The 25924-nt window shown below is 37.2% G+C and overlaps 1 protein-coding gene across 2 annotated transcripts; it reads left to right on the top strand.

The window, feature by feature from the left end:
- Window positions 1-3594: 3594 nt before the first annotated feature.
- Window positions 3595-25607, top strand: LOC104983529 (cytochrome P450 2C21-like). 2 transcript variants are annotated; one of them, XM_010832962.1, is made up of 7 exons: window positions 3595-3811; window positions 10767-10929; window positions 11609-11758; window positions 18924-19084; window positions 23425-23601; window positions 24594-24735; window positions 25320-25607. In XM_010832962.1, the coding sequence occupies exons 1-7, from the start codon at window positions 3644-3646 to the stop codon at window positions 25577-25579; spliced, it is 1221 nt and encodes a 406-aa protein (XP_010831264.1). In that variant the 5' UTR covers window positions 3595-3643; the 3' UTR covers window positions 25580-25607. The 2 variants fall into 2 exon arrangements, with proteins under 2 accessions (XP_010831264.1, XP_010831265.1); XM_010832963.1 differs by lacking the exon at window positions 3595-3811 and adding an exon at window positions 9583-10162.
- Window positions 25608-25924: the final 317 nt, after the last annotated feature.

The raw sequence follows: 25924 nt of genomic DNA, 5'->3' as shown, positions 1-25924 counted from the left end.
TGTTTTTCTTTATTACATTTAGATGCTAATTTAAACGTGTTGTGTTCTTATCCATGGAATATGGATATGGTGGTTTTTACAGACTGGGTGTATGTGGTTAGTTCCCCAGCCTCCACCCTGAGCCGTGCTCCTCTGCTGCTGCAGAAGCTTTGGAGGGAAGCTCTCGTCTCTGAGAACCTTCTTGCTGACTTCCATGTTGAAAACTAAGTAAAACTGGCTGTTTTGATTGAGTTTTATACATGCACAGCTCTTAAGAGGGGGACTTCTCTCCAGCCCGCTCTTGTTGTGGAACACTAGTTTCTTTTTTAAAGTTATACTTGGCATATGTGGTGTAGCAGATGTCTTAGGTTCACATTCCATCTCTACCCTTTATTAACTGGGCAGGGAGGTATCAGGTAATTCAGCTGAAACATTTCTGTTCAAAGCATCTTATGAAGATCAAGTGAGCTAACTGGGTGGGAAATATCTGGCACAGAAGAGCCAGTAAAATAATTCCTCAATCAATCTTATCTTGTTGGTTATATGCTAGTTGTATTTTATTATTAAATTTGGCTTCTTAAATATTAGAAAGTATTTATTAACTACATTGAGCTTCCCAGGTAGTGCTAATGGTAAGGAACCCGCCTGCCAATGCAGGAGATATAAGAGAGGTGGTTTCAATCCCTGGGTTGGGCAGATTTCCTGGAGGAGGGCATGGCAACCCACTCCAGTATTCTTGCTTGGAGAATCCCATGGACAGAGGAGCCTGGCCGGCTATAGTCCATGGGATCACAAAGAGTCAGACACGACTGAAGTGACTTAGCATGCATGTATTACCTAAACCAATTAATTAAATGTTATTCAAAATAAGTATCCAGATATACCTGAAATAAATGTTACTGGTGTACTTGCTAGCAATGAAGGACATTCTAGAACTATTTTCCATACAACTTTTTGGTAATTTTCATCATTGTTATTGTTTGCACTTGATTTTTGTACACAGAATTCACTTTTAGTCTTCATATTAATTCGATCCATACTGGTCTTGGGCAGTATATTCAGGAGGTGCTTCTGATAAAAACCCAACAGTCTTTGCAGGAAATGAGAAGTCACAGTGCCTCACTTGATGATTTTTACCTCATGCTTAACAGACTTCATTCTTTCATATTGTCCTTAGCTGGACTGATCAAGCTTTTTTCATTTCATTTTGCTTTTCTTCTATTAAAAGGAAAGATATTTCATTTTAGGTGTATTTTAAACTTTCAGGCAAAATTTTGGTATTGTAATTGCTTGTATCTGTCTATATAATTAAAAATTAGAATTACTATCGATAGCCTTACTAGAATAATACAGACCAGTGTCTAAATGCTGACAACTTCCTACCCTCTATATCAGCTTGCATATTTTGTTAGAAACATCTAGAATTTTAGCCCTTTTTTCCTTATGAAAAATAACTTGATAATTTCTTTAAGCTTTGCTACCACATTCTCAGTCATTATTTAGACTCAAAAGTTTTGCTTGCCTTTTGTACATCATTAATTTTGTGTCCCACTTTCTCCCCTTTTGGGGATACATTTTTATTTTATTTTATTTTTTTGGAGTTTTTCCTCAGGTAATTATTTCAGAAATGATTTCAAGATTATAAAAAAGTCTGAATGTTCGCATGTCCAAAAATGTCTATATGTTTCTTACTGATTTTATTTTGGGCTCTACCACACAGCATGAAGGACCTTAGTGCCCTGACCAGGGATTGAACCTGCGCTCCCTGCAGTGGAAGCATGGAGTCTTAACCAGTAGTCCACCAGGGAAGGCCCCCAAATGTCTATACTTTGACCTTATGGTTGAATTGAGTTTATCAGGTGTAGAATAACAATTTTGAAAGTCATTTCCTATTGAGCTTTTGAAGATTTTACTTGACTGTTTTTAATCATTTATAAGCACTGTGTAAGGAAAGATTTATTCTAAATTGAGTCTCATTCTTTGTAACTTCCTTTTTCTCTTTAAAACTTTCCAGGGTTTTATTTTCCCTTGTTATTCCCATGTTTCACAAGATTTTAGGAGTGTGGATTTTTTCTCTGTAATCCTGTTTAGAATTTGGTGGATTCTTTGGATTTTTCATCATTGTAGGAAAAATATATTCAATTTCCTTTGTTTATTATTATTTGCTTATTTTTCTCTCTCCTTAAAACTCCTGTGATAAAGTCACTAGGATTTCTATTAATAGAACTATTTCCCATACTACTTAATTTGTTTAATGTTCTCATCATTACTATTTTGTATTCTATCCTTGTGGAAACCCATGTTACTGCTAAATCTTACTATTGTTTAAAATAAGTGAAAATGGAACTAAATCTATTTTATTACTCAGCATATCCATTTATTGAAAAATATTTTTTGCCACCACATACTTAATTACCAAGAACTTCTCAGTTTTCTAATAACTTTTTCTTTTTCATGGCTAAATTTAGCTGATGGTTTTAACTTTTCTGTTTTCACTAAGTTAAGTCCTTCAAGGATTAGTTTTCTGACTTTTAAGTTTGATACTTATTATGCAATTGGAGGTCCTCAAATATCTTTTGAGTCTTGAAATTTTGTTCATGTCTATGAGTTTCTAGACACTTTCAAATATTTATAGTATTGAATGCTGGAGTGTATTTTTTCACCTAGGTGTGAACATACAAGGTTTGCTCTGGCTCTGTGAACCTTATCGGAAATGGGTATGCAGAGAAGCCAGGTGGGTGATATGCAGCCAAGGGACCTTCCACTAACATCTTTGAGTGATTTCTTTCCTTGACTTGTTATTCCTGTTTTCTGTCTAGTGTGTGCTGACCAGCATCTCCTCTGGAAGTAAGTGGTGTCAGAACTCCTGGCACAAAAAAATAAAAAAGAACTCTGTGAGACTAGTGGGATTCTCTTTTCTAAGACAAGACCAGCTCCGTATTCCTTTCTTTATTTGTCCTGCCTCCTTCTGTCTTCACCTGGCGTTACCATGGATTTTATGAGAAAAAGCTCTAAGAGAGTGCTTCTTTTTCTGCTCATATGATGAGCAGAGACGCTTTCATCAATTCCTGTGGTTGTGAATTCCAGTCCTTTGAAACTCTGGATACCTTCAATTTTATTACTAAAATATGGCCATCTCTGAGAAAGTGAATTGTTTTTTAGTTGAGATTTCCATTGAAACTTACATCCTTGAAGGACTTAACTTAGTGAAAACAGAAAAGTTAAAACCATCAGCTAAATTTAGCCATGAAAAAGAAAAAGTTATTAGAAAACTGAGAAGTTCTTGGTAATTCAGTATATGGTGACAAAAAATATTTTTTAACAAATGGATATGCTGAGTAATAAAATAGATTTAGTTCCATTTTCACTTAAACAGCAGTAAGATTTAGCAATAACATGGGTTTCCACAAGGACAGAGTACAAAATAGTAATGATGAGAACATTAAACAAACTTAGTAGTTTATCAATACTAATTTAACCTTTCATTTAAATATATGTTGACAAGCCAAAGTGCACTGATGATAAAGTCTTATTTATTTAAAAGTTCAAGACTTATTGCATGTTTGGTGATAAGCTTGCACTTTGTTTGTTTTTTTCTTTGCACTTAGTTTTTATAAAGTGTTTGGATTCTAAGCTTTCAGTTGCCCTCACGCAAAGCACACCAATGGATCTCTCTGTAGTTCTGGTGATCTGTCTTTCTATTTTGATTTTCCTTTTTCTATGGAATCAGAGGCATGCCAAAGGGAAGCTGCCACCTGGGCCCACTCCTCTCCCAATTGTTGGAAATATTCTGCAGATAAATATTAAGAATATCAGCAAATCCATAAGCAAGGCAAGTATGATTACTTTTCTTCCAGTTGTTTGTAATGAGTAAATAAGATAGCCCTATGTCTTGTCCCAGACTCCATAGTCCCAGACACGTGTTTGTTAAAAGTGGTTTTAAAGGGGAGTTCCCATTGGACACCTGGACGTGGTTTTATTTATATATTTATTCATTGTTATTTATTTTTATTCATTTATTTAAAAATATTTATTTTTGGCTGTGCTGGGTCTTCATTACTATGCACAGGCTTTCTTTAGCTGCGGAAAGCAGAAAATGCACTATAGGTGTAGTGTGTGGAATTCTCCTGCCATGACTTCTCTGAGAAGTCTCTGTGGCTCTTGGGTTCAGTAGTTGCTCCACGGCACGTGGGATCATCCCGGACCAGGGATCAAACCAGTGTCCCTTGCATTGTGAGGCAGATTACTGCTGGATTACCAGCGGAGCCCTATTAATTTATTTTCAATTGATCTAGAGTTGATTTACAATATTATGTTAGTTTCACGTGAGAATATATAAAATTTTGTAGATTATGTTCCTTTGAAATTTATTATAAAATACAGGCTGTATTCCCTGTGCTGAACAATTTATCCTTGTAGTTTATTTGTTTTATACATAGTAGTCTATAGTTTTTAATCTCTTACCCCTCTTTTCCCCCTCTATTCTTCTTGTTTCCCACTGGTAACCACTAGTTTGTTCTCTATGTATATGAGTCTGTTTGTATTCTGTTCAATTCATCAATTTTATTTTTTTTAATATTCCACATATAAATGATAACATAGAGTATTTTTCTTTCTCAGTCTGACTTACTTCACTAAGTGTAATGCCCTCCAGATTAGTCTACGTTATTGCAATTGCAAAATTTCATTCTTTTTTGTGGTAAAGATGGTAAAGAATCTGCCCAAAATGTGGGAGACCTGGGTTTGATTCCTGGGTTCAGAAAGATTCCCTGGAGAAGAGAATGGCTACCCACTTCAGTATTTTTGCCTGGAGAATTCCATGGACAGAGGAGCCTGGTGGGCTACAGTCTGAAAGTGAAGTTGCTCAGTCATGCCCAACTTTTTGCAACCCCATGGACAGTAGCCTGCACCAAGCTCCTCAGTCCATGGGATTTTCCAGGCAAGAGTACTGGACTGGCTTGCCATTTCCTTCTCCAGGGAATCTTCCTGACCCAGGGATCGGACCCTGGTCTCCCGCATTGTACACAGACACTTTACCATCTGAGCCACCAGGGAAGTCCTGGGCTACAGTCTAGGGGGTCGCAAAGAATTGGATACAGCCTAGTGACTAACACTTTCACTTCACTAGGAGGCAGATCCAAAAATATATGCTATGATACACGTCAAAGAGTATACTGCCTATGTTTTCTTCTAGAGTTTTATGGTTTCTGATCTTACATTTAAGTCCTCAACACTTTTTGAGTTAAGATTTGTATATAGTATGAGAAAATGTTTTGTTTCTGTGTTGTTTGTCACTGAGTCATGTCTGACTCTTTGCGACCCATGGACTGCAGCATCCCAGGCTACTTTGTCCTGCACTATCTCTTGGAGTTTGCTCAAACTCATGTCCGTTGAGTCAGTGATGTTATCTAACCGTCTCACCCTCTGCCACCCTCTTCTCCTTTGTCTTCAGTCATTCCCAGTATGAAGGTCTTTTCCAATGAGTTGGCTCTTCCTGTCAGGTTGCCAAAGTATTGGAGCTTCAGCTTGATCAACAGTCCTTCCAATGAATATTCAGGACTGATTTCCTTTAGGATGGACCATTTGGATTTCCTTGCAGTCCCAGGGACTCTCAAGAGCCTTCTCCAACACCACAATTCAAAAGCATCAGTTCTTCAGTGCTCATCCTTCTTTATGGTTCACCTCTCACATCCGTACATGACTACTAGAAAAACCATAGCTTTGACTATATCGACCTTTGTCAGCAAAGTGATGTCTCTGCTTTTTGATATGCTGTCTAGATTTGTCATAGCTTTTCTTCCAAGGAGGAAAGATTTTTTAATTTCATGGCTGTAGTCACTGTCCACAGTAATTTTGGAACCCAAGAAAATAAAATCTGTCACTGCTTCTACTTTTTCCCTTCTATTTGCCATGAAATAATGGGACCGGATGCCATGATCTGAGTTTTTTGAATGCTGATTTAAGTCAGCTTTCCCACTCTCCTCTCTCACCCTCCTCAAGAGGTTCTTTAGTTCCTCTTTGCTTTCTGCCATTAGATTGGTATCATCTGCATATCTGAGGTTGTCAATATTTCTGCTGGTAATCTTGATGCCAGCTTTTGATTCATCCAGCCCAGCATTTCATACGATGTACTCTGCATATAAGTTAAGATATACTCTGCATATAAGCAGGGTGACAATATACAGCCTTGTTGTACTCCTTTCACAATTTTGAACCAGTCAATTGTTCTATGTCCAGTTCTAACTGTTGCTTCTTTACCCGCATACAGGTTTCACAGGGAGAGGTAAGGTGGTCTGGTACTCCCATCTCTTTAATAATTTTTCACAGGTTTTGTGATCCATACTGTAAAAGGATTTAGTGTAGTCAATGAAGCAGAAGTAGATATTTTTCTGGAATTTCCTTGCTTTCTCTTAGAAGAGGATGAGATGGTTGGATGGCATCACTGACTCAATGGACAAGAGTTTGAGTATACTTTAGGAGTTGGTGATGGACAGGGAGGCCTGGTGTACTGCAGTCTATGAGGTTGCAAAGAGTCAGACATGACTGAGCAACTGACCTGAAGTGATCTTGTTTCTCTATGATCTAATGAATGTTGGCAATTAGATCTCTGGTTCTTCTGCCTTTTCTAAACCCAGCTTTTTCATCTGGAAGGTCTTGATTCATGTACTGCTGAAGCCTATCTTAAGATTTTGAGCATAACCTTACTAGCATGTGAAATATTTTAATTTAATTCTTTATGTGTAGCTGTCTAGTTTTCCTCACACCACTTATTGAAGAACTTGCCTTTTCCCTACTGTATATTTTTGTGTCCCTTTTCACGGATTTGTTGTTCATGTAAGTGTGGATTATTTTCTGGGCTATATGCTCTGCTCCATAGACCTGTGTCCATTTTTGTGCCAGTACAATTCTGTTTTGGTTACTGTAACTTTGTACTGTAGTCTGACATCAGGGAGTATGATACTTTCAGTTCTGTTCTTTCTTTGGATATCTTTGTCTACTTGAGTTACTTTGTGTTTCCATACAAACTTTAGAATTACTTGTTTTAGCATTTTGAATATTACACTGGTATTTTGATAGGATTTGCTTTGAATCTGTTGATTTCCTTGGGTAATATGTAATATGTTCGTTTTAACAATATTAACTTTCCCTGTCCATGAGCATGTTATGTTTTTCCATCTATTTGTATTGTCTTTTTTTTTTAAAATCAGCATCTTATAGTTTTCTGAGTACATGTCTTTTACTTCCTTGGTTAATTAGATTTATTGCTTGGAATTTTATTCTCTTCTATGTGGTGATAAGTGGGATTGTTTTAATAATTTCTCTTTCTGATAGTTTGTTCTTATTGTTTAGAAATGGAATAGATTTCTGTATGTTAATTTTTTTTATCCTACAACTTTTCCAAATTCACTGATGAGCTCTAGGAGCTTTTTGTTGGGATTTTTAGAATTTTGGACAGCAAGGAGATGCAACCAGTCCATCCTAAAAGAAATCAGTCCTGAGTGTTTATTGGAAGGACTGATGCTGAAGCTGAAACTCCAATATTTTGGCCACCTGATGTGAAGAACTGACTCATTGGAAAAGACCCTGATGCTGGGAAAGATTGAAGGTGGGAGGAGAAGGGGACAACAGAGGATGAGATGGTCAGATGGCATCATTGACTCAATGGATATGAGTTTAAGTAAACTCTAGGAGTTGGTGATCGACAGAGAGGCCTGGCCTGCTGCAGTCCATGGGATCACAAAGAGTTGGACACGACTGAGTGACTGAACTAAACTTAGAATTTTATAAGCATAGTATTGTATCTTCTACAAATAAGGACAGTTTTTCTTCATTCTTTTCAATTCCTTTTATTTCTCTTTTTTTGATTGCTATGGCTTTGATTTCCAATATGATATTTTGAGTAAAAGTGGCAAGAGTGGGCATCCTTATCTTTTTCTTGATTTAAGAGAAAATGCTTTCAGTTTTTCACTGTCAAGTATGATAATGTTAGCTGTGGACTTATTATATATGTGATTTTTTAATTATGTTGAAGTATGTTGCCTCTATACCTACTTTGTGGAGAATTTTTAATCTTAAATGGATATTGGATTTTATAAAAAAAACTTTCCTACATCTATTGAACAATCATATGATTTTATTTTTCCATTTGTTAATGTAGGGTATAACATTGATTAATTTGAGGATATTGAACCATACTTGCATCCCTGGGATTAATCTCACTTGTCCATGATGTATGACACCCAGACATGATTTTAGATGGTATACAGCTAAAGGTTGCCAGAAGGGAGTGAGATCAATGAGATCATTGTTGAAATTGTCAAAAGTAGGAATTCTCTGTCCATGTTGTGACCTATGTGTCCTTTATAGCACTTATTTTTGGCGAATTCTAATGGCAAAGAAATTGCTTTAATTTTTAAAAACTGCATAGTTACAGAGTGATAACCCCAAAATTTTCCTGAAAGAATAATACATTGATTTGAAATCAAGGAAATAACCAAGTTTCAAGAAATTTCATAGTTTCTGTTGTGTTTGCTCAATTAATGAATTACTATTCTATAGGTTGGAGAAGGCATTGGCACCCCACTCCAGTACTCTTGCCTGGAAAATCCCATGGACGGAGGAGCCTGGTAGGCTGCAGTCCATGGGGTCTCTAAGAGTCGCATATGACTGAGTGACTTCACTTTCACTTTTCACTTTCATGCATTGGAAAAGGAAATGGCAACCCACTCCAGTGTTCTTGCCTGGAGAATCCCAGGGACAAGGGAGCCTAGTGGGCTGCCGTCTATGGGGTTGCACAGAGTCGGACACGACTGAAATGACTTAGCATTAGCATTCTCTATGTCTTTAAATCTTGAAGGAATTATCGGAAATCTGACTTCTCTGGGAAAGGTAGTCATGAGAGCACTGCCCCTGGAAGCTCCTCCTTCTGTGTATCAGACTCTGGTTTTGAAGTGACTATGTCAGCACCCCAGCTCATACACTTGTTAACTCACAGGCTTGGTCAAATTATAAAATCTCTCTGAGCTTTAATTTCTATTTCTTTAAAAGGTGAATAATAATTATTATGCACAAATATTAATACCTGAGCTTAACAAGTTGTTGAATGCCTACTTTCAGTCCCAGGTGTGTCAGATGCTGGGAATTTTCAAAGTGAAAGAAAGTGAAAAATTTAGTCACTCAGTCATGTCCGACTCTTTGTGACCCCATGGACTGTAGCCTGCCAGCCAGGCTCTTCTGTCCATGGAATTCTCCAAGCAAGAATACTGGAGTGGGTAGCTCTTCCATTCTCCAGGGGATCTTCCCAACCCAGGGACTGAACCGAGGTCTCCCACATTGCAAGCAGGTTCTTTAACTATCTGAGCAGTGAATTAAAAAAAAAAAAAAAGGTCAGCAGTATGGAATTTACAGTCTAGATGGTAAGCGTGTATTTATGAAACAGTTATCCAAATAAGTGCATGATTACAAACCATATAATAGGAACACAGTGATGTAGTTTAAAAAGGTGATGTAGTTTAAAGGATTACAGGTAGGAGGCACAGTTAGTAAGGGTTCTCTGTGGAAGTGAAATTGGAGATGAGATCTGAAAAATAATTAAACATTAACTGGATAAAATACAGGTATATGTTTGTTCCATTTTTTTTTCAGCCTGAAGCAGACTTAGTTATTGAAATGTCTGAAAGAGGACCAATTGTTTGTCACCCAGAGAGTAGGTAAAAGCATGGTGTGAGATGAGATTAGGCAGGTAAGCAGAGAGCAGAGTATGTAGATCTTACAGGGATTTTAAGAATATTGGTCTTTACCATAAAAACAATATGATATTCTTTAACATTGGCTTTGTGAAATGGCTTGCTGTATGGAGAATGGATTATAAGGTGGCAAAAGGACTCAAACATTGGACAAGTTGAAAGAGTGAAAGTCTGTACACTAAATAAGCTGTCATGACAGAAAGACCGCAATAATGCAGTGACTTAAGGAAGACAGTTTATTTCTGCCTTCCACATAGCAGGCGTAGAGTTAAGTGCTGCTGAGCTGCCTCTCCTCCATGAGTTCTTTCAGAGAACCAGATCTTCTCAGTCTTGTAGTTTACCATCGCATGCTCTAAGGCTTTTGTTCTCATTTGCAGCCACAGAGGGGTCATCTCCATGCTGTCATTTCAACCTATGGATAGGAGGAGAAATGAAAGGTGTGTTGTCATCCATTTATGCCAGTGTAGAATTTGTGCACATCCCTTTTGCTTATCTCAGTTCATGAAAACTTACTTGCATCATCTCACTGGGAAGATGGGAAATGTCTATGGCTAGGTCCTTATGTATTTTGAATGCTTAGAGGTCTCTGGTACTAAAGATGTGAAGAATGGATGATGAGGGGATGATTATCAGTCTGCATGTGTGAGAGATGGAGCACCTTCCCTTAAACAGAGGAAACATATCATTTATTGCCACTATAAGAAGGAAGGAGCAATTACAGGTTTGGCAGAAAAAAGCTTAATAGAATAATACTAATAAAATTCATACTATGGCCTTTGTCACATTGTAGGAGCTGAATAAAGAATAACTATTGATGTTGATGATAATAATAACAGTATTCCTAATACTATAATGATAATTATATATATATTGTAGTAAAGTGATATCATATTAAATTACTGGTTCTAGAAATTGAAACCTTTTATAATGGGTGAATCTTAAGATTAAAAATATTTCCCACATTATCTACATTTTCCTATATTATCTACATTTTCAGTTTTGAAATGCTCACTGTTCTTGCATCTCCTGTTCCTTTTCCAGCTAGCAGAAGATTATGGTCCTGTGTTCACTCTGTATTTTGGCATGAAGCCCACTGTGGTGTTGCATGGATATGAAGCAGTGAAGCAAGTCCTGATTGATCAGAGTGAGGAATTTTCTGGCAGAGGTAGTTTACCAGTGGCAGACAACATCAACCAGGGATTAGGTATGTTTCTATTTGAGGAGTGTGTGGGAATTGTAGGTTGGAAAGATTCAAATAGGCTAAGGAATTGAGAAATTATAGGTAATACAGGGGTTTATGAAAGCATCATAAATAAACAGTTTTCTATGGATCATTAATCCCTATTTAAAATTATGAAGATGACACAGTCTGAATGAAACATTAAGTGCAGTGAAAGCAAATCTTCTAACAACTAATGTTCTATTAATAAATTATGACCAGGTAAGAAAATGAGAAGAGACAGAGAGAAAAATAAGGGAGGAAAATGACAACAAATTATCCTAATTATTGAATATTTTGCTTTCTGGCCTGAGTCATGGTTGCTAAGAGACTAGTTTTGGAAGCTTGCATGATATATACATGGAACCAACAAAGGTTTGAAGTATGTACATTGCATTCAATTTTCTATTCTTCTTAGAAAAAAAAGCAAAAGAAATTTTTTTATCCAATAGAATATAATACAAAGCATAAAGCACAAATATGCTCTGAAAAGAGGGTCATGGGGAAACAATGATGATGAAAGGCCTGATAGGAATTCCTGAGGCTGTCACTCCTATATTTAATCCCTGCTTAGGTATCCTTGTCATTTCCTGGTTTAAAGACTCTCAGCTAAAATTCATGGCAATGGATTATTCTTCTCTGTTTTTGGTTTTCGTCCTGATAGGAATTGTTTTCAGCAATGGAGAAATATGGAAGCAAACTCGGCGTTTCTCCCTCATGGTTTTGAGGAATATGGGGATGGGGAAGAGGACTATTGAACACAGAATTCAAGAGGAAGCCTTATGTTTGGTGGAAGCATTAAAAAAAACCAATGGTGGGTATTTCTTTATGTAATTAGCAGTAACTGCTTGGGCAGACTAAATGCTATTACAAGTAGACTACAGAGAGATAATGGCTCAAATCCAACAGAAGTTGACTTCCTGCTCACATGACAATGGTAGGAGGGGAAGTTGCTGGCATAATGGCCTTTTCAAGCACCTGGTTTCCAGGGCCTTTGATGCCTTCAGCACATGGTTGCCTTCCTGTGGCTCCCAGAGTTCATCTCCTTGAATGGTAGAGAGGGTGAAGGAAAGAATAAAAAAAAGTGCGATACTGTTTTTAATAGGTCAGGTATGGCAGGCACACAAAAGTTCTTTCATATTCCACGGGCTGTAAACTCAGTCACAAGAGTTGGGAAATGTGCTTATCTATAAGAGGAGCTGGGAAATGTGCTTATACATGTGCACAGGAAAAAGAAACAAGTGTTAATTTTGGCAATCTTCTAGTAACTTGGTGAAAATAATTTGAAAGACTAAGTTCTCAGGTAGCTTCTTGAGAAGTATTGCAAATTTTTTTGCAACACATGTATGTCACGTCATTATGCAGTACACCTTAAACTTGTACATTCTTGTCTATCTGTGATATCTCAACAAAACTGAGATAAAATTAGTGGTTCAGGTATAGATTTTGCACCAAGTACTTCTCTGCGCATAAGGTTGTATTATAGCTCCCCTTGAGTGTGAAGGGAGGGAGCTGCAGCAGCACACATCTGCTCGGTGTACATGTGTGTGGATGCCCATGCAGGACCGAAGAGAGGGTAGGAGAGAAAGGCGTGAATAGGAGACTTGACAGGGAAGGAGCAAGATCAGAATCATAAGACATATGTGGTTTTTAACCTCAATATTTCATTTTTAAAGAACATTATTAACTTACTAATGCTATATTCTAACTTGTAACTCAGTATTGTGGTTTTTTACCACTGATATATAGTCATCCAGATAGGTTTCTCTCCCTCATTTTTTGCTGCTACTGATATAAACAATGCAATAATTACAGATATATGCATGATTCTGGTTTCTTCTTTGAGTAAGTTTCTCAAATAGAGTGTCAATGAACATCATTTGGACTTTTGGTGCATATTACCTAGGAATGGGTGGGAGATTTGGCAGAAGCAGTGATAAGAACACAAGGTTCATCTGAATAGATTCTTCTCTATCCTTATGTTAAAATTTAACATATTAAATATGTTTGCATGTTCTTTTATCAAGAACATTATTAATAGTATAGTAGCTTATTATTTTGCAGGTACCATAGTTTATTTGACCAAGCTTTATTTATTTGTCCAGATAAACTGTTTTCGATACTTTGTTGATAATAATATAAAAAACATATTAATCATTGAATATTTCTGATTACTTTCTAGAATAAAATTTCTGAAATGGAATTAGTAAATCAATAAATAATGAAATTTGATACACATTATTTGTAAGTGGTTTTGTCCACCTGATTTGTATTTCAAGCAGAAATTATTGTTAGCTGTTTCCGTTTTCCCATAATTAATATGGCCTTCTCTCAGCTTCCTTACTGATGACCACCCAGACTCTGCTTGATTCCACCTAACTATGGAGACCTCATACTCATGGGGTAGCCCAGTTTGACTACAGAGTTCCAAAGAATAGCAAGGATGGATAAGAAAGTGTTCCTTAGTGAATAATGCAAAGAAATAGAGGAAAAAAATAGAGTGGGAAAGACTAGGGATCTCTTCAAGAAAATTAGAGATACCAAGGGAACATTTCATGCAAAGATGTGCACAATAAAACAGAAATGGTATAGACCTAACAGAAGCAGAAGATATTAAGAAGAGGTGGCAAGAATACACAGAAAAACTACACAAAAAAGATCTTCATGACCCAGATAATCAGAATGGTGTGATCACTCACCTAGAGCCAGACATCCTGGAATGTGAAGTCAAGTGGGCCTTAGGAAGCCTCACTACGACCAAAGCTAGTGGAGGTGATGGAATTCCAGTTGAGCTATTTCAAATACTGAAAGATGATGCTGTGAAAGTGCTGCACTCAATATGTCAGCAAATTTGGAAAACTCAGCAGTGGCCACAGGACTGGAAAATTTTCATTCCAATCCCAAAGAAAGACAATGCCAAAGAATGCTCAAACTACCACACAATTCCACTCATCTCACACAATAGTAAAGTAATGCTCAAAATTCTCCAAGACAGGCTTCAGCCATACGTGAACCGTGAACTTCTGGATGTTCAAGCTAGTTTTAGAAAAGGCAGAGGAACCAGAGATCTAATGGAAAAATCTGCTGGATCATGGAAAAAGCAAGAGAGTTCCAGAAAAACATCTATTTTTGCATTATTGACTATGCCAAAGCCTTTGACTGTGTGGATCACAGTAAACTGTGGAAAATTCTTCAAGAGATGGGAATACCAGACCACCTGACCTGCCTCTTGAGTAACCTGTATGCAGGTCAGGAGGCAACAGTTAGAACTGGACATGGAACAACAGACTGGTTCCAAATAGGGAAAGGAGTACATCAAAGCTGTATATTGTCACCCTGCTTATTTAACTTATATGCAGGGTACATCATGAGAAATGCTGGGCTGGAGGAAGCACAAACTGGAATCAAGATTACCAGGAGAAATATCAATAACCTCATATATGCAGATGACACCACCCTATGGCAGAAAGTGAAGAGAACTAAAGAGCCTCTTGATGAAAGTGAAAGAGGAGAGTGAAAAAGTTGGCTTAAAGCTCAATGTTCAGAAAACTAAGATCATGGCATCCAGTCCCACCACTTAATGGCAAATAGATGGGGAAACAGTGGAAACTGTGGCAGGCTTTATTTTTCTGGACTCCAAAATCACTGCAGATGGTGATTACAGCCATGAAATTAAAAGACGCTTACTCCTTGGAAGGAAAGTTATGACCAATCTAGACAGCATATTAAAAAGCAGAGACATTACTTTGCTAACAAAGGTCCATCTAGTTAAGGCTAAGGTTTTTCCAGTAGTCTTGTATGGATGTGAGAATTGGACTATAAAGAATGCTGAGTGCTGAAGAACTGATGCTGTTGAGCTGTGGTGTTGGAGAAGACTCGAGAGTCCCTTGGAATGCAAGGAGATCCAACCAGTCCATCCTAAAGGAGATAAGTTCTGGCTGTTCATTGGAAGGACTGATGTTGAAGCTGAAACTCCAACACTTTGGCCACCTGATGCGAAGAGCTGACTCATTTGAAAAGACCCTGATGCTGGGAAAGATTGAGGGCAGGAGGAGAAGGGGATGACAGAGGATGAGATGGTTGGATGGCATCACCATCTCGATGGACATGGGTTTGGGTAGACTCCAGGAGTTGATGATGGACAGGGAGGCCTGGTGTGCTGCGGTTCATGGGATTGCAAAGAGTTGGCCACGACTGAGCGACTGAACTGCACTGAACACGTGCTGGCAAAGTAATGCTCAAAATTCCCCAAGCCAGGCTTCAACAGCATGTGAACTGTGAATTTCCAGATGTTCAATCTGGATCTAGAGAAGGCAGAAGAAATTGCCAGAAATCAAATTGCCAAAATCCGTTGGATCATCAAAAAACTGACAGAGTTCTAGAAAAATATCTACTTCTGCTTTACTGACTATGCCAAAGCCTTTGACTGTGTGCATCACAACAAATTGGAAAATTCTGAAAGAGATGGGAATACCAGACAACCTGACCTGCCTCCTGAGAAATCTGTAGGCAGGTTAGGAAGCAGCAGTTAGAACCAGACATGGAACAACAGACTGGTTCCAAATTAGGAAAGGAGTACATTGAGGCTGTGTATTGTCACCCTGCTTATTTAACTTATATGCAGAGTATATCATATGAAATGCTGGGCTGGATGAAGCACAAGCTGGAATCATGATTGCCAGGAAAATATCAATAACCTCAAATACACAGATGCTGCTGCTGCTAAGTCACTTCAATCGTGTCCGACTCTGTGCGACCCCATAGATGGCAACCCACCAGGCTCCCCTATCCCTGGGGTTCTCCAGGCAAGAACACTGGAGTGGGCTGCCATTTCCTTCTCCAATGCATGAAGGTGAAAAATGAAAGTGAAGTCACTCAGTTGTGTCTTACTCTTCACAACCCCATGGATTGTAGCCCACCAGGCTCCTCTATCCATGGGATTCTCCAGGCAAGAGTACTGGAGTGGGTTGCCATTTCCTTCTCCACAAATACACAGATGATACCACCCTTATAGCAGAAAGTGAAGAAGAACTAAAGAGCCTATTGATGAAAGTGAAAGAGGAGAGTGAAAAAGTTATGAAAATGTTGGCTTAAAACTGAACATTCAGAAAACTAATATCATGGTATCCAGTCCCATCCCTTCATGGCAAATAGATGGGCAAACAATGGAAACAGTGAGAGACTTTACTTTTTTGGGCTCCAAAATCACTACAGATGGTGACTGCAGCCATGCAATTAAGAGGCACTTGCTCCTTGGAAGAAAAGCTATGACCAACCTATTATTTAATATGACCAGCATATTAAAAAGTAGAGACATGACTTTGCCAACAAAGGTCCATCTAGTCAAACCTGTGGTTTTTCCAGCAGTCATGTATGGATGTGAGAGTTGGATTATAAAGAAAGCTGAGCACTGAAGAATTTATGCTTTTGAACTGTGGTATTGGAGAACACTCTCGAGATTCCCTTGTACTGCAAAGAGATCCAACTAGTCAATTCCAAGGAAATCAGTCCTGAATATTCATTGAAGAGACTGATGTTGAAGCTGAAACTCCATTACTTTGGCTACCTGATGGGAAGAGCTGACTCATTGGAAAAGACCCTGATGCTGGGAAGGATTGAAGGCAGGAGTAGAAGGGGATGACAGGATGAGATGATTGGATGGCATCACCAACTCGATGGACATGAGTTTGAGCAAGCTCCGCAAATTGGCGATGGACAGCAAAGCCCCGTGTGCTGCTGTACATGGGGTTGCAAAGAGTCAGATATGAATGATTGACTGAACTGAACTGAACTGAGTTTGTCACTGGTTAACTGACTGTTGGAAGCTTATTTCACATGTTGGGCAGAACCTTTTTCCTTGTAACTTCTACTTTTTAATCCCTGCTAGACTTTTTCCTTTTGGAGTATAGTGTTGTGGTAGTAACCAGGCTGGAGAAGGCAATGGCACCCCACTCCAGTACTCTTGCCTGGAAAATCCCATGGATGGAGGACCCTGGAAGGCTGCAGTCCATGGGGTTGCTGAGGTCGGACACGACTGAGCAACTTCACTTTCACTTTTCACTTTAATGCATTGGGGAAGGAAATGGCAACCCACTCCAGTGTTCTTGCCTGGAGAATCCCAGGGACAGGGGAGCCTGGTGGGCTGCCATCTATGGGGTCGCACAGAGTTGGACACAACTGAAGCAACTTAGCGGCAGTAGCAGCAGCAGTAACCAGGCAGAAGCAGGATGGACCTCCCATAGAAAATTTAGTTTAGCTGTTAAGATTGGTAATGATACACACATCTCAATAGGATATGAAAAGGTCTATTACACACATAATGAGGCTTTCTGTGGAAGGCAGGTGGCTAGAAACCAGATCCAAAAATGGCTTGAGAGAGCAGAGGAAGGATGCAGGCTTGAGATTTTTATGGGCTTTTGGGGATAAATTGCAGATGAAGGTTCTCAGTGAAAAAGCAGACCCTGTGTGCTTTAAATTTTGTTCTTCTTGCAAAGTATCACTTGAGCTTTCTTTAAAGTCACCTAGTCCAGATGTCAGTAGAAGAAGAAAAGACGAGGTTTACAAATTTTCATCAAACAGGAATAAAGCTAGTCATATTCTTTATTTTGGTTGGGAGGCCTGTTTCTAATACTATAACATATTTTCAAAATATCTGAATGTAACTCTAATTTCTGTCACTGTTCTTTTCTTCTATAGAAAAAGCACACTCCAATTTTTTTCTTTAAAAAATTATTTGTTTTTAATTGAAGGATAATTGTTTTACAATATTGTGTTGGTTTCTGCCATACATCAACATGAATCAGTCATAGGTATACATATGTCCTTTCCCTCTTGCACCTCCCTTCTACCTCCCACGCCTTTCTACCCCTCTAGGTTGTCACCCTGGTTTGAGGTCCCTGATTCATACAGCAAATTCCCTTTGGTATCTATTTTACATATGTTAGTGTATATGTTTCCATGCTATTCTCTCCATTCATCCCACTTTCTCCTTCCTCCCACCCACCTGTGTCCATAAGTCTGTTCTCTATGTCTGCATCTCCATTTCTACCCTGCAAGTAGTTTCATCAGTACTGTCTTTCTAGATACCATATATATGAGTTAGTATACAACAGTTACTTTTCTCTTTCTGACTTATTTCACTCTGTAATAGGCTCTAGGTTTGTCCACCTCATCAGAACTGACTCAAATGCATTCCTTTTTATGCCTGAGTAATATTCATTGTATATATGTACCACAGCTTCTTTATCCATTCATCTATTGATGGACATCTAGGTTGCTTTCATGTCCTAGTATTGCAAATATTACTTTAGTGAACATTGGGGTACATGTGTCTTTTTCAATTTTGGTTTCCTCAGGGTAATGCCTAGTAGTGGGACTGATGGGTCCTATGGCATTTTATTCCTAGTTTTTAAAGGAATCTCCATACTGTCTTCCATAGAGGCTGCATCAGTTTACATTCCTACCAACTGTACAGGAGGGTTCCCTTTTCTCCACATCCTCTCCAGTATTCATTGTTTGTGGATTTTTTGATGATGACCATTCTGACCAGTCCAATTTTTTCAACTGCATTGTTGAAATATTATTTCAAGTCTCCCCAGTTTCTTGATTTTCTTATGACATTGCTGTTTCCTGTAGGCATGATGAAGAAGTATCGACAGTGAGGGCTAAATCTGGCAACATTAAAGACGTTTTAAAATAACCTTTTTCTTGTGAGTTACCTTTTAGATGTTATTTGGATAATGACATAAATAGGAGAACACTTGGAGGGAAAATAAATACATCACACTGGATTAGATAATTTTGCTTGGGAAAACACAATAAATTTTATTTTAGGCATGTTGAATAGTGATGATTGCATGCCCAGGTTGTTTCTATAATTAAAAAAAAATCTTGGAAGTCAACCCTTCTTACTTACTTTAAACAGTAAATGTAAGATTTGTATACTAGAATATTTTCTAACATTTATATTGACTTTTTAGGATCTCCTTGTGATCCTACTTTACTTCTGAGCTGTGCTCCCTGCAATGTGATCTGCTCCATTATTTTCCGGAATCATTTTGAGTACAGTGATGAGAGATTGCTAACCTTGATAAAATATTTTAATGAAAATTCAAGGCTTGTAAGCACCCCCTGGATAGAGGTAAGGTCAAGATTCTCTTTAAATGGTAAACAAATGTCTAGCTAATTGATTGTTCATCCTTCCACATCCCTTTGTGTTCTATCAAAATGGATAATGTTAATCAAACTATCACCTGTAACTGATTAGTGAGTTATCAATTCAATTTAGCTAATGAATTGAGTTTTAAAATGTGAAATATTGTAATAAAAAGAAAAATATAATATTTAGTGTATCCATTATAGCAAAATATTTTTTTCAGAAACCTTTTTAACCCTCTGATTTATATAGCTATAGATAAAGAGAGTGGTATATAAAATACATTTTTTATGATAGTACATGTCAGGAAAAATTAATAACGTATGTGGTACATCCTTTATAACTAAGATTCTATGTGAAATGTAAGGTTATGATGTTTTCCATTTGGGAAGGACCATAGAGGACAAATATTCTATTCCTCATTTTTTGGAACATGAAAATTCACCCAGGGATATTAAACATATTTTCCAAAGTAGCCTAACCAAGAAAAAGAATGAGCTAGACTTAGAAGCTAGATTTCTCAATTCTCTAGCTAGTTTGATACAAGCTACCAGCCTTAATAAATTTCTTCAGTGTCTAGCAAAGGTATTAAGTCATGAAGGTACTATTTAAAAAGGATCCAATAACCTTTAGGATTAGAAATATCCAGGTGAATAAGGGCAACGTGTATATTTCTCAGGGCTTTCCAGGTGGTGCTATTTGTAAAAAAGGCATCTGCCAATGTAGGAGGTGTAAGAGATGCAGGTTCCATTCCCTGAGTGAGGAAGATCTCCTGGAAGAGGGCATGGCAACCCACTCTAGTATTCTTGCCTGGGAAATCACATGGAGAGAGGAGCCTGGCAGGCTACAGTCCATACGGTCACAAAAAGTTGAACATGACTGAAGAGATTTAACACGTATATTTCTCAAGGTATAAAATGTCTAAATAAAAATAAGCTACATAATTTAGGCATTAACTTAATAGTTCTGGTGAGTTTATTCATTACCAAAAAAGGGTGTGAATATTATAGACATAAAGGGAATTGTTGATCATAATATAATAATGAATGGTATGGGACTTTAACACACCATTTACACCAATGAACAAATCATGCAGATCTGAACTTAATAAGGAAAAATTGGTGTTAAGCAACACATTAGATCAGATTTATACAGAACATTCCATCCAAATGCAGTCAAATACACATTCTCTTCAAGTGTACATGAAACATTCTCCAGGATAGATTGTGTTATGTCACAAAACAAATTAATTATGTCAATAAATTCAAAAAATTGAAATAATATCAAGCATCTCTTCTAACCACAACTGTGTGAAACTAGAAATCAATCACAAGAAAAAAATAACTGGAAAAATACAAACATGAGGGGATTGGATAATAGGTCAATAAAGAAATCAAAGAGGAAATGAAAATATTTTGAGATAATTGAAAATGGAAATAGAACATTTTAAAATCCTTGTGACAAACAAAAATAGTTCTGTGAGGGAGTTTTGTAGCAAACAGGCCTACCACCCCAGGAAACTAAAAAAAAAAAAAAAAAAAAAAAACTCAAACAAACAAACAAACAAAACAAAACAACCAATCTGACCTTACACATAAAATAACAAGAAAAAGAAGAACAAACAATGCTCAAAGTTAGTAGGAGGAAGGAAATAATAAAGGTCAGAGATTAAATAAATGAAACATTAACTGCAGACAATAGAAAAGATCAATGAAACTAAAAGCTGGTTCTTGAAGAGATAAACAAAAATTGATAAACCTTAGCCAGACTCATCAAGATAAAAAGAGAGACGATCCAAATAGATAAAATCAGAAATGAAAGAGAAAAGCATTACAACTGGTATCACAACACTTCAAAGGATCATGATCACCACTATAAACAATTACATACCAGTGAACTGGATACCTAGAAAAAAAGTGTGCATTCACGGAAACACATAACATATCAAGACTAAATCAGGAAGAAACAGAAAATCTAATCAGCCTTATCATTAGTAATCAAATTGAATTAATCATCAAAACACCTCCATCATTGAAAATATAGGACCAGATAGCCTCACAGGTGAATTATATTAAAAATTTAGAGATGAGTTAATACATATCTTTCTCAAACTTTGGCAAAAAATTGAAGAGAAAGGAACACTTCCTCAAAAATTCTCAATAAAATATTTGAAAACAGAATTCACCAATACATTAAAAGGGCCATAAGCCAAATGATTGTGAAATGAAAGTCGCTGAATTGCGTCTGACTCTTTGCAACCCCCATGGACTATACAGTCCATGGAATTTTCCGGGCTAGAATACCAGAGTGGGTAGCCATTCCCTTCTCCAGAGGATCTTCCAAACCCAGGGATCAAACCCACGTCTCCTGCACTGCAGGCGGATTCTTTACCAGCTGAGCCACAAGGGAAGCCCAAGAATACTGGAGTGGGTAGGCTATCCCTTCTCCAGCAGATCTTCCTGACCCAGGAATTGAACCTGGGTCTCCTACGTTGCAGGCGGATTCTTTACCAGCTGAGCTATCAGGAAAGCCCAAACCATGATTAAGTTAAATTTATCCCAATGATGCAAGAGTGGTTCCATATCTGCAAATCATTCAATCTGATACATTAAATTAACAAAATGAAGAAAAAAATTTATGATCACAAATTATGTTAAAAAAGACTTTAAAAAATTGAACATCCATTTATGACAAAAGCTCTTCATGAGTGAGTATTGAAGGAATACACCACAAAATGTAATAAAGGCCATAATGACAAGCCCATAGCTAACATCATACTCAGCAGTGAAAATCTGAAAACATTTTTTAAGATTAGCAAAAAGACAAGGATGCCAGGGGAACAAAATGGTTACCTATTAAATGGGAAAAAACATTTCCAAACAATATATATCTGACAAGGGGTTAATATAAAAAATTCACACAGAACACATGCAATTCAAAATAAAAAACAAAAAAGCAAACTCAGAATAAATAAAAGTGTCTAAAGGACTTGAATAAGCATTATTCCAAAGAGGATATATAGATGTCCAATAAGCATATGAAAATATATTCAGCATCACAAGTCATCAGGGAAATGCAGATTAAAACCACAGTGAGATATCACCTCATACCAGTCAGAATGGCTCTTGTCAAAAAGAAATAACAAGTGTTGGGGGGAATGTGGAGAAAAAGGAACCCTCATGAACTGTTGGTGGGAATGTAAATTGGTGCAGGCACTATGGAAAACAATATGGGAGCTCATCAAAAAATTGAAAATAGAACTTATGTACAATTCAGCAATTCCAGTCCTGGGTATTTATCCAAAGAAAATAAAAACACTAATTTGAAAATGTATATGTACCCCTATGTTCACTGTACCTTTGTTTACAATAGTCAAGATATAGAAGCAACCTTAGTATCTATCAAAGAATGAATAGATAAGGAAAATATGGTTTGTATATATACAATGGAAATTTATTCAGCCATATAACATTGAATAGTGCTGTTTATGACAGTATGGATGGGCCTAGAAGATATTATGCTAAAGGGAAAATGTCAGGCAGAGAAAGACAAATACCATATGATTTACTTCATACTTGGAATTTAAAAATGAAAACAAACAAAACAAAATAGTGACTCATAGACCCAGAGAATAAACTAGTGGTCACTTGAGGGCAGGGAATGTGGGCATGAATGAAATAGATGAAGGAGATTAAGAAGTCTGAACTTCTGGTTATAAAATAAAGTCACAGGGATATAATATACAGCACAAGGAATAGTCAATAACATTTCAATAGCTGTATGGTGACAGAGGGTCCCTAAACTAACCATGGTGAAAAATTTGTAATGCATATAAATGTCACAACACAATTTTGTACACCTGAAACTAATAAATATTGCACATCAGCTATACTTTCATAAAAACTATAACAAAAAGGGTGTGATCCCTGCACATTTTTTAGGTGACTCTCTGTAGACATGCGTGTAGGGTACACTGGCGTGAACACTGGGTTCTACCTCTATCACTAGTTTTGTGTTTTAAACTGGTTGATGAACCTTTCTGGATCTCAGTACCCTCATTTGGAAAGATGGTAGTATGATCCTGAATTTCTTTAGAGGGTTATGGTTAGAAATGAATTTGAATGGTTTTGAAATTAGTTGGTAACCTGTGCATGCTGTTACTCCAGCTAATTTATCAGTTCCCTCTCAATCTCAAATGTATTCTAGTGCAAGATGCATGTTTTATTCATCTTAATCTACTCATTTTATAGCAATGTGTTTGATCCATAATATGGGCCTGTAAACGTTTGCTGAATGAATTAATGAATGATTCTTTCATCTTTCAGCTCTACAATACTTTCCCCTCTTTACTACATTATTTCCCAGGAAGTCATAATACAATATTTAAAAACATGACTGAGCAAAGAAAGTTTATTTTGGAGGAAATAAAGAAACACCAAGAATCCCTGGACCTCAATAACCCTCAAGATTTTATTGATTACTTTCTGATTAAAATGGAAAAGGTAAAATGGAACCCAGATTTGCTACTTTATCTTTGTGGGTGGAGTGATGTGACACATGGAATAGCTTTGTTCTTCTCAGTGAAATTGGTTTATTAGAACAAATGCTCCTTCTTAAATATGTGTTCACTGCTTGCACACACAAGAGTGAATATTGCCTGTACAAACCATAGTGGATGTCTTGAGATATTTATAAATTGTCACTGAAAATTATTCGGAAGTTTTAATATTTACCGTGTTAAAGCTGGTTCTTTATTTGGGGACAGGTTGAAGCACTCACACACAGACAAATAGGCACATTCAAGATTATTGATAGACAGCATATTCTTTTTTCATCATATAAATTCCATGAATGAATGATGTAACAAATGAGAGAAAGTAGGAATTGGTGGGAATCAAGAAAGGCTCACTGTTGGAAAGATAGTAGGAAACAGCTGAGGTAAGTTTTGAGAAAACTCTGGCTTAGATTAACAGAGATGACAAAATTGGTTCAGGGAATGATAAGTACAGAGATGAAATGTGTGGAATTTTTAGAGATTATCTTGATTATAACTGAGAAACTGTCATGGGTGTAATGACTGATGATTTTGGGAATAGTGTTGCAGTTTGAGGGTAGGTGATTCTGAATACTTGAGTGAGAACTTCAGATATGATGAAATAAACAATAGATGCTTGAATTGACAGTGAGTAGCAGTGATGACTTGGTAAGAGAGAAGTTAGAAATTACTGAAGCACTGATTTGCTCTAGTGAGTATCAAAAGTGAAGAATCAGAAAGGACTTGGAAGTTTAACTCTATGTTTTAACGGAAGTAATTCTAACAACTCATCTAACTTTACCTTCATCTATAACACTCTGTAATGTTTGGCTTAATTTGTCAGATAATTAAATTTTTAAAAAATTATGATGTTAAAAAATTATGATGTTATATGAAATTATTTTATGTTATTTATAAGGTTCTTTTATTTATCAAGTACTCCTAATACATCATTGCTAGGAAAAACACAACAAACATTCTGAATTTACCATGGACAACTTGATCACCACCGTATGGGACGTGTTTAGTGCTGGAACAGAGACAACAAGCCTCACTCTGAGATATGGACTGCTGCTCCTGCTGAAGCACCCAGAGGTCACAGGTAGGATCACAGATGATGAACAGGATGAAATTCTGGGTAGAAATTGGCACGCAACATTGATGACTATTCCATTCTTCATCTGCCTAGATATTGTACAAGAAGAAAAATTCATTATTAGTAGATCTTCCTATAATTGGATGAATTAAATTCAAATTAAAACTCATAATAAAATATTTAATCAGCAGCAGAGGTTTCAAGGGTTGAGGTCACTGTTGTTTTCTGTGGTGGAATATCATTGATCTGCATCATGTCAAATGTAGTAAAGAGAGTTATCCTAGGATCTGGAAAGCATTAGCCTTCCTCTCTCTCTAAAAGGGCATTGCTTGATAAAGCCTTCTAAGTCCAGATAGATATATTTTTGTCAAAAAATAATTCTACTCAAATGCATTTGTAGTGAAAGGATTGATTCAGCAAAATCACAATCTTTTGTCAAAAAGATTCACTCTACAAAAATTATATACAAATTAAAAATTCTTTTCAATTATATCCTTTTTGGCAAACAAATTTTCCAATGGAACAATGATTAAGAAGATAAGAAAATGTCTTTTTATCTTATACCTAAATACTGATTCCTATCTTGCCAGCTAAAGTTCAGGAAGAAATTGATCGTGTGGTTGGCAGAAACCGAAGCCCCTGCATGCAGGACAAGAGCTGCATGCCCTACACAGATGCTGTGCTGCATGAGATCCAGAGATACATTGACCTTGTCCCCAGCAGTATGCCCCAAGCAGCAACTCAGGATGTTAAGTTCAGAGAATACCTCATTCCCAAGGTAAGAGGTATTTCATCTATACTCAAGACTCTTGAAAGTGAAAGTCGCTCAGTCATGTCCGACTCTTTGTGATCCCATGGACTACACAGTCCATGGAATTCTCCAGGCCATTATACTGAAGTGGGTAGACTTTCCCTTCTCCAGGGGATCTTCCCAACCCAAGGATTGAACCCAGGTCTTCCGCATTGTAGACAGATTCTTTACCGTCTGAACCAAGGGGAAGCCAGTAGACAGTTAGGCACTGTATAATTCTACTGCTGTAATGGTTGATAACCTGACTCTTAAAGTGGCTCAGCTAGTAAAGAATCTTCCTGCAATGCAGAAGACCTGGATTCTATCCCTGGGTTGGGAAGATCTCCTGGAGGAGGCATGGCAACCCACTCCAGTATTCTAGCCTGGAAAATCCCTATGGACAGA

This window comes from Bison bison, unplaced genomic scaffold (assembly GCF_000754665.1).
Source record: "Bison bison bison isolate TAMUID 2011002044 unplaced genomic scaffold, Bison_UMD1.0 scf7180017862979, whole genome shotgun sequence".
Taxonomy (NCBI): Eukaryota; Metazoa; Chordata; class Mammalia; order Artiodactyla; family Bovidae; genus Bison; species Bison bison.
The sequence above is the reverse complement of the archived record's forward strand: the minus strand, read 5'-3'. Positions and strand labels throughout refer to the sequence as shown.